The sequence below is a fragment of the Lactuca virosa genome, chromosome 6 (genome assembly GCF_052849685.1).
Source record: "Lactuca virosa cultivar CGN04683 chromosome 6, Lactuca_virosa_CGN04683_v6, whole genome shotgun sequence".
Classification (NCBI taxonomy): domain Eukaryota; kingdom Viridiplantae; phylum Streptophyta; class Magnoliopsida; order Asterales; family Asteraceae; genus Lactuca; species Lactuca virosa.
This window is the reverse complement of record NC_136431.1, coordinates 50,632,798-50,642,602: the sequence shown is the minus strand read 5'-3', so window position 1 is coordinate 50,642,602 and position 9,805 is coordinate 50,632,798. Positions and strand designations below refer to the sequence as shown.

Here is a 9,805-nt window from a genome sequence, read left to right as displayed (position 1 = left end):
AAAAATAATCTTGTACCGTTATACACCAAAAGGTTTGTAACCTAGTAGTACCAAATTTTATTGGAAATATGTTTTCAGTTATAAATTAAGTGTCAATTCTCATTTGAAACAAAATGTGTAGTTTATAAATAGTGTAAGGAATGTGTGCATTTTCCTTTCTACAAAAAATAATATAATACGTTGTGAATAGTAATGTCCACTTATTGTAAAAACAAGGGATAATGACTTAAAAGGATAATATACTTTTTGATTTGTATATATTTGGTTACTAAATTTTTTTTCCCACATTTACCCATTCAACTTATTTTAAACTAGACACATTCAGTCCATATGACCAGCTACTCTAGGTAAGCTATGAAAAATGACTTAATAGGGTAATATATTTCTTTCTTTGTACACATTTATTCTTTATATTTTTTGTTGCAAAAAAAGTCCTTATTGGTTTTTAACACATTCAACATTTATGATTGGTTTTTAAGGTTATACTTACGACATCCTAAATGTTTGTAGCGTAACAGTACCCGATCTTATTGGAAATATGTTATTCAGTTATAAATTAATTGTTCAAGTTTTATTTGAAACAAAAGATGTAGCTTATAAATAGTGTAAGGAATGTGTGTATTTTTCTTTCAATAAAAAATAATATTATATGTTGATGGTAATATCCACTTTATTGTAAAAACAAGGGATAACGACTTAAAAATGTAATATACTTTTTGATTTATACATATTTAGTCACTGAGTTTTTTTCGTCCACATTTACCTCTTCAACTTGTTTAAACTGTATACATTTAATCATTATGATCAAATACTTTAGGTAAGCAAGGAAAAATGACTTAATAGGGTAATATATTTTTCACTTTGTACATATTTAGTAATTATATTTGTTGTTTCAAAATAAATATTTGTTGTTTTTATACACATTCAATATTTATGACTGATTTTTCAGGTTTTATTCACGACATCTTACATGAGATAATCGTTATGAGGTGTTCGGGGTTATTGATGCTTATGACCACCACGGCCTCGACTGTTTGGTTGTTTAGGTCTTTATACAGACGATTAAAAGACAACTTAAAACATGAATATTTAAATGGTAATTTAAGTTTTTAAATTAATATGTATTTTAAAAAGAACTTTTTTTTTAATTAATGTTAAAGTTCTATGATGAAATTAAACTTTTGGTTACCTTACATATTAACTTGGTGATGATCAGTTTTTTATTTAATAATAGCATTTCTTATTTGATTATAAATATGTATTATAATATTTTAAAAGCTCATTTTATTCCCGATATATTTTATCTGACGGCATATATGGCCTTTTGTAACTACAAGATTCGCAAAAAACGATGACTTTAGGTAGTAATAGATCAACACTTCCAACTTCCAACAGTTCCCACACTTCCACTCCTCGCTTTCCGTAGATAAATTTGCTTACCTCCACCGCTATAACAAAAATGGAAGATACCCAACTTCAACTTACTTCCACAGAAACAAAGGAACCACAAAATCGAAGATTGGTTTTCGCTGTGAATGGAGAGCGCTTTGAGCTATCGAGCATCGATCCTTCAACCACTCTGCTTCAGTTCTTGCGTTCTCATACTCGTTTCAAGAGTGTTAAGCTTGGTTGCGGTGAAGGTTTGGTTTTAACTAACTCTCTGTTTGTAAGTTTGTAGATTGTTTGTCTACTGATTAATTCGTTCTGTTAATGTGTGTGTGTGTGTGCTTTTCTTGGTGGTTTGGTATATATCAATTTATAAAGATTCTGTTTATGGGTTAAATTGGATGTTTGTTCATATGGGTGGAACATGAGGTTGCATCTATTCGTTGACAAAAAATTAGTACCTATAAATCTCTATTCTGATGGCGAATTTTTTATACTTGACGAATATATTATTATATGAATGAAGTTGAGTGATCAAGAAAAGAGAATGAATTATCTTTCGCTTGGAACATAGTCAAGTTTTGTGGAATAATTGATTCGCAAATGGACCTTAGAAAGACATTTCTTTGAAGTCAACTTAGATAGTTAAACAAAGATGTTTGCGAATTTTAACTCGTTTTTCCATCAATTCGAACCTTTTGCATATTACGAGTTTCACGATTGTAGGTGGTTGTGGTGCTTGTAATGTTCTACTGTCGAAGTTTGACTCCAACCTCAAACAAGTCGAAGATTATACAGTGAGTTCATGTCTTACACTTGTTTGCAGTATAAACGGGTGTTCAATCACTACAACCGAAGGACTTGGGAATAGCAAAGATGGATTCCATTCCATTCATCAACGTTTTGCTGGTTTTCATGCATCTCAATGTGGCTTTTGTACTCCAGGAATGTGTGTTTCACTCTTCTCAGCACTTGTCAATTCAGAAAAAAACGATCATCCACAACCCCCTCTTGGATCCTCCAAACTTACTTCCTCAGAAGCTGAAAAGTCAATTTCTGGAAATCTTTGCAGATGCACTGGTTATCGATCTATTGCTGATGTCTGTAAAAGTTTCGCATGTGATGTTGATATGGAAGATTTAGGGCTTAATTCATTCTGGAAAAAGGATGAAACTCCAGATTCCAAACTTCATAAACTACCCTTTTATGATCCAAAAAAAATTTGTACGTATCCCGAGTTTTTGAAAAACGAATCCAAGTCCCCTATGCATTTGAAATATCAGAAAAGATCTTGGTATACTCCAGTTTCTATGAAGGAGCTAAATAGCTTATTGGTATCTAGTTTAGCTGAAAAGGGTAAAATGGTAAAGTTGGTAGCTGGTAACACAGGTATAGGTTACTATAAAGAAGTGGACCAATATGACAAGTACATTGATCTTAGATTTATCCCTGAGCTTTCTACAATCAAAAGAACAGACTCACAGATTAAAGTTGGAGCAACTGTTTCAATCTCTAAACTCATCTTTACCTTGAAAGAAGAAAGAGATGATGATGATGATTTCTCAGATGATGACTTTTCAGAAGGGGACATGGTGTTCCAGAAAATTGCTTCTCATTTGGAGAAAATTGCTTCTGAATCTGTTAGGAATTCAGCAACTATAGGTGGAAATTTGGTAATGGCTCAAAGGCATGGATTTCCTTCAGATATTGCCACTTTACTTGTTGCTGTGAAATCAGAAGTTACAATCATGAATGGGATAAAAAAAGTTTTTACATTAGAAGAGTTTCTAGCACATCCTGCTTTAGATTCAAGAACTTTGCTTTTGAGTGTTCATATTCCTTTCATGAAACCAAATAAAAACGGTTATAACTCAGACAAATGTGACACTAAATTATTATTTGAAACTTATCGCGCTTCTCCACGTCCTCTTGGGAATTCCTTAGCTTATTTAAATGCTGCTTTCTTGGCTGAAATTTCTCCTTATAAAAGTGGCAATTATGTAATTAACAACATCCGGTTAGCTTTTGGTGCTTTTGGGAGTAAGCATACAATAAGAGCAAACACAGTTGAAAGTTATCTTCTTGGAAAAGCATTGAGTATTGGTTTGTTGTCTGAATCTCTCAAGTTACTAAGAGCTAATATCCAACCAGAAGATGACACATCACATTCTGCTTATCGATCAAGCTTGGCTTCTAGTTTTCTCTTTGAGTTTCTCTTTCCTTTACTTGATTCTGATGCCTTATATATAAATGGTTCAAGGGTGAGATTTGATCATTATGATGAAAAAAGAACATTGTTGTCATCTTCAAAGCAGGTGTTGGAATCTTGCCATGAACATTATCCTGTTGGTGAACCGATTATAAAAACGGGTGCTTCAATCCAAGCTTCTGGTTTGTTATTATTCACTCAATCAACAACTATTCTTGTTAATTGGATTTAACTTATCATCATATACAGGTGAAGCTGTATTTGTGGATGACATTCCTTCACCATTAAACTGCCTTCATGGAGCATTCATCTACAGCACAAATCCTTTAGCATGGGTAAAAGGTGTTGAAGTGAAGAAAGATGTACATGGTGTTGTTTCATTTCAAGATATTCCAAAAGGAGGAGAAAACATAGGAGCCAAGACTTTATTCGGTCCAGAACCTTTATTTGCCAATGAGATAACTGAATGCACTGGACAACGTATAGCATTTGTGGTATTTTACTAATTCTCTTAAAGAAATCATCATCTTCTCTTTCACTTCATTATTCTGAAAGAAATCAAAGTTTTAGGTGGCAGATTCACAGAAGAATGCAGATATTGCAGCTGAAACAGCCATGGTTGATTATGACACTCAAGACTTAGAACCACCCGTATTAACTGTTGAACAGGCTGTTGAGAATTCAAGCTTTTTTGAAGTCCCTTCGTTCATATATCCATCACAAGTTGGTGATTTCATAAAGGGAATGGCTGAAGCTGATCATAAAATCCATTCTGCTGAGGTACAGATCATGATCAAACTAGTTGTTGAGATTTGAGAATTATTCTTTTTTTAGTGCTCATTTGTTATATACAGATCAAACTTGGATCACAATACTATTTCTATATGGAGACACAAACTGCATTAGCTGTTCCAGATGAAGATAACTGCATGGTGGTGTATAGTTCCATTCAGGTCCCTGAGTTTGCACAAAGTGTAATTGCACAGTGTCTTGGAATTCCTGAACATAATGTTCGTGTGATTACAAGAAGAGTTGGAGGAGGATTTGGTGGAAAAGCTATTAAAGCTATGCCTGTGAGTATTAATTAAACTATTAATTCAAATCTGTTTTTTGATAGTATTGAAAATGTTATGTTATGTATGTTGATCATAGGTTGCAACAGCATGTGCACTTGCAGCATACAAATTAAATCACCCTGTGAGAACGTATGTGAACAGGAAGACTGATATGATAATGGCAGGAGGAAGACATCCCATGAAGATAAACTACACTGTAGGCTTCAAATCCAATGGAAAAATCACAGCTTTACACCTCGATATATTAATCAATGCTGGAATGTCTCCAGATATAAGCCCAGTGATGCCATGGAATATGTTGGGTGCACTGAAGAAGTACAACTGGGGTGCTTTATCATTCGATTTTAAAATCTGTAAAACAAATCATTCGAGTAAATCTGCAATGAGAGCACCAGGAGAAGTTCAAGCATCTTTTATAGCTGAAGCAGTGATAGAACACGTTGCATCTATTGTTTCCATTGATGTTGGTTGTGTAAGGGAGAAAAATTTTCATACATTCGATAGCTTGAAAATGTTCTATGGAGGTGATAGTGTTGGTGAGTTTGTCGAGTATACTTTGCCAAATATATGGGATACGTTAATGAAATCATCAAATTTCAATGATAGAGTCGAAATGATAAAGAAGTTTAATAAGTGTAATACATGGAGAAAAAAGGGTATTTCTCGAGTTCCCATTTTGCATGAGGTGTCACTAAGGGCGACACCTGGAAAAGTGAGTATTTTAAGGGATGGATCCATTGTTGTAGAAGTAGGTGGGATTGAATTAGGTCAAGGGCTATGGACAAAGGTGAAACAGATGACTGCGTATTGTCTAAAAGCAATTCAATGTGAAGGAGCTGATGGAAATGAGCTTTTGGAGAAGATACGTGTCATACAAGCAGACACATTGAGTATGGTTCAAGGAGGGTTTACAGCTGGAAGCACTACATCTGAAGCAAGCTGTGAAGCAGTTAGACTTTGTTGCAATGTTTTAGTTGAAAGACTCGTGGGTTTGAAAGAAAGATTAGAACCCCAAATGGGTTTTGTTAAATGGGATTCCCTCATTCTGCATGCAAACATGCAATCAGTAAATTTATCAGCAAGTTCGTTTTTTGTACCCGAGTTTAACTCCATGAGATACATTAACTATGGTGCTGCTGTAAGTGAGGTAAGTTCCATGAACAATATTATATTCGTTTTTTATAGTTTGAATAAAAAATGTTAATGTTGTGGAAAAAATAGGTGGAGGTGAATCTTCTAACTGGAGAAACGAAAATCTTGCAAGCAGACATTGTATATGATTGTGGACAAAGCTTGAATCCTGCTGTGGATTTAGGACAAGTTGAAGGCGCTTTTGTTCAAGGAATTGGTTTTTTCATGCTTGAAGAATATTCGATAAACTCTAATGGGTTAGTGATTGCTGATAGCACATGGACATATAAGATACCCACAATTGACACGATACCTAAGCAACTTAATGTGCATATACTAAACAGTGGACATCATAAAAAACGTGTCCTCTCTTCAAAAGGTATGTTAAAGAACTGAAGTTTCATATTCTTTAAAGGATTGGTCAACTTATCTAATTGTTACTGTTGTTGTGAGATGCAGCTTCTGGAGAGCCACCTTTACTTCTTGCAGCTTCTGTTCATTGTGCAACTAGAGCTGCCATTAAAGAAGCAAGAAACCAAGTACGTTCATGGAAAGGGTTAGAGGGTTCTGATTCAATGTTTCAGTTGGATGTTCCTGCTACCATGCCTGTGGTGAAGACACTGTGTGGACTAGATAATGTTGACTTGTACCTTCAGAGCTTGATGTCACGTTCATGAAAATGGTACATTTCTTCACAATGTTGTTTGGGTTTAGTGAGATAAACACAACAAAGTAGTTAGTTTTAGTTCCTGTGATTCATGGGTTTCTCTTTAGATTGTTCGATATTTATATGTATCATCATCGATAAAATATTAAAGTAAGTTAAAATAAAGTCGATGTGTCAATCATGTTTCTTGTTCATGATCTGTAAAAAGTTTGGTAGATTTAGAATGTAATCTATATTTTAATCATGTTTCTTGAACATATTTAGGATAAAACGTAAAATAATCTTGGGTAAGAGGCATAGTTTAATTTGGAGCTCCAAAACCGAGAAGTAGATGAAGTTAGAACTTGTTGGGATCTACTAATGTTCATGGTTCCTAAATGTGCTTTTGTCCTTGTAAAGGCGTTGCCTAATGCCAAATGCGTTCATGGCCTTCCAAGATTCGCTACATTGTTGCTGAATGTTCCTACGTGATATGAATGCACTCCATGGATGCGCTGACACCTCTAGAATGTGCTCTGTGTATGGTGAATGCGCCCCATCCATAGATAATGTGTTGCCTAGGTGCATGTCAGGTGATCATAAACATCCCTCAAAGTCGAAAATTCTAGAAGCAGTTGCATAACATTTTGTGATTGGCTAATCCCATTTAGGGCCTAATTATTGATGGGCCCGACCCATTAGAATTAGGGCATCCCTATGTTCGCCTATAAATAGGTACTCCCATCTCCTTCAACATCCATGTGAGACGTGTATGTATGAGTGCATATATTTCAAGAGAGCAATCATTGTGAGGTTGAGAACATATCATTTCGAGTAGTTTGTCAGCAAGAGAGGCCCTTTTGTTTGAGAGCTCAACTGAGATGCAACCAATGTTGTAAAACTTATCGAGTTGGCCGATTACTCGGCCGAGTACTCCCTACTCGCCCCCTTACCGAGGCGAGTTACAGAATCCGAGTACTCCCCGATCGACCCCTTACTGAAGCGAGCAGTGTTGTAAAACTCGGCCAACTCGGTGATTAATATGTAAAATATACTTAATTATTTATTATTTAACACACACACACAAGTGATTATTACTACATATATATCTTACATATTCAGTAATTAATCACGAAGTGAGATCATTGTGTGTTTTTTCAGTTTTTGTGTATTCACAAGTAGCTAATTTTGTTATATATTTCAATTAACTTATGGTTTTAACTTATGATTTTGACATATATAATTTCCCTACAAATATTTCTACATGAAATACCGAATCCGAGAACTCCCCGAGTACTCGCTACTCGGTAGTCGGCCGAACAGGTACCATGATACAAACCCAAGAAGTGATACACAATCTATTGGACAGTAGACTAATTCTCATGATTTCTTTTCCATTATGCATGTTGCCACGTTTCCCTTTTCTTAGGAATATCATGCTAGCTATTTCCTTCCACTTTTTCAATTCCTAGTTAATTGCAATCTTTCCTTTAAATACCTTGTAATTTGCATTGGATAATATAGCAGAAAATTGTCTCAATTAACAGTTGTTTATCTATCTCGTATCTTCTATCTCTTGTATCTATTTGTACAAGGGACTCGCCATCCATAATTTGGCTGTATCAATTGGTGCTTTCATCATCGTCTCAATGCCTCCAAAAACTGAGTCTGGCTCCACCTCCGACAACCCCAAGGCCACCCCCGACAACCCCAATGCCGCCCTCAATGATTAATTGCAGATTTTGATCCACCTTGCCACCGCCACCAACCACCGCCTAGACACCATCACCACTCATCTTGTTGCACAATCCGACACCATGAACAACATTGTCAAACTCCTCGCCGCCAACAACAACCGGCCGCCGCCTCCACCACCGCCACCACCGCCGCCTAATACTCACCCACACCCACCAAAAATATATCTCCCCAACTTTGACGGATCAAACCCGCTTGATTGGGTGTTCCAAGCGGAAAATTACTTTACCTATTATGTTATCCCACCAAACCAAACACTTGCCCTTTCCGTGTTTTACTTCACTGGTGATGTACTCAGTTGGTACAAACATATGTCCAACAACAACCTCCTTGGCACATGGGTTGAATTTACTCGTGCACTTGAAACCCTCTTCGGTCCTTCTACCTACGAGAACAACCAAGCTACACTTTTCAAGCTCCAGCAAGTCTCCACAGTTGCCGCCTACCAATCGGAATTTGAGAAGATTAGTAATTGTGTCGTTGGTTTATCTCCACAAGCATTACGTGATTGTTTATTCTCCGGGCTTCGCCCCGATATTTAGGCTGAACTTGCCCTTCATGGCCCCCAAACTCTCCACCAAACTTACGGCCTCGCGAAGCTAATAGAAGATAAACTTCGTGCTCAACTTCCATCTTCCGATGATTCCTTTGAGCCTTCCCCAACAAAACAACCATTATTTCCCACCCCTCCACCGCCTCCCCCAACACTTCCAATCAAACGTTTAAGCCCCACCCAGATGCAGAAACGGCGGTCTGAAGGTCTTTGCTACAATTGCCCAGCAAAATACCAACCGGGTCAACAGTGCAACCCACCTAAATTCCTCCTTCTTCAATCCGAAACCGAACCTCCATGGACCTTGAACACACAATGTGATCTCAGCCTTGAGGACAAGTGTAACGACGTAATTTTTCAAACAAATTTTTCATTTTCAAACACAATAAAACTCAGTTTTATATTCTCAAAATCATAAGTATCTCAAATGTCAACAATTTCGCACATATAAAATCAAATCCCAGAATCATATAATAATCTCTCGCCAGTGTGTACAATCATGCTGGTGCCTTCTCGCGATCCTCGGAACTACCTGAAACACATAACACATAACACGGTAAGCACAAAGCTTAGTGAGTTCCTCAAAATACCACATTCAACATATTAGCCACTCGAGGCTATAACACTGTAACACCCTCCAGTCTATGTGTCTCAGTGGGACCCTCTAGTCCCACGGTTCGTTGAACCCTCCGGTCCGGTCTGGTTGGGACCCTCCAGTCCCATGGCTCGTTGGACCCTCCGGTCCGGTCTCAGCCTCGCATAATATATCATAATATATATCACATAAATAAAGCACAACTCAAGTAAGCACATAAGACCCTCTGGTCACACATAAATACCACTCAAGGTAAAGTATAGTGAGAAGACTCACCTCGTAAGCTAGCTAGTAAAATCTCGTGCTCGAAATCCTCGATCTAGCCTCCGCCTATTACATGGATAATATTTCTAATCAATACTCCCCTCGCACTCAATTACACTATTCGATGATCTCTCATACACTCTTAGCCCCTTAAATGGGTAAAAGACCATTTTACCCCTCCCTGACTTTT

General features: G+C 36.8%; 1 protein-coding gene across 1 annotated transcript; it reads left to right on the top strand.

Moving 5' to 3' along the window:
• Nucleotides 1-1,345: 1,345 nt before the first annotated feature.
• Nucleotides 1,346-6,663, top strand: LOC145118538 (abscisic-aldehyde oxidase-like). The gene is made up of 8 exons (XM_079054232.1): nt 1,346-1,640; nt 2,113-3,777; nt 3,845-4,089; nt 4,166-4,375; nt 4,450-4,668; nt 4,748-5,818; nt 5,893-6,181; nt 6,262-6,663. The coding sequence occupies exons 1-8, from the start codon at nt 1,460-1,462 to the stop codon at nt 6,477-6,479; spliced, it is 4,098 nt and encodes a 1,365-aa protein (XP_078910358.1). The 5' UTR covers nt 1,346-1,459; the 3' UTR covers nt 6,480-6,663.
• The last annotated feature ends 3,142 nt before the right edge of the window (nt 6,664-9,805 follow it).

Bases quoted from the DNA above. Each gene is read 5' to 3' on its own strand.
- LOC145118538 (XM_079054232.1), top strand. From the start codon at position 1,460: ATGGAAGATACCCAACTTCAACTTACTTCCACAGAAACAAAGGAACCA. The intron at 4,669-4,747 runs GTGAGTATTAAT...TGTTGATCATAG, and splicing joins AAGCTATTAAAGCTATGCCT to GTTGCAACAGCATGTGCACT. The intron at 5,819-5,892 runs GTAAGTTCCATG...TGGAAAAAATAG, and splicing joins ATGGTGCTGCTGTAAGTGAG to GTGGAGGTGAATCTTCTAAC.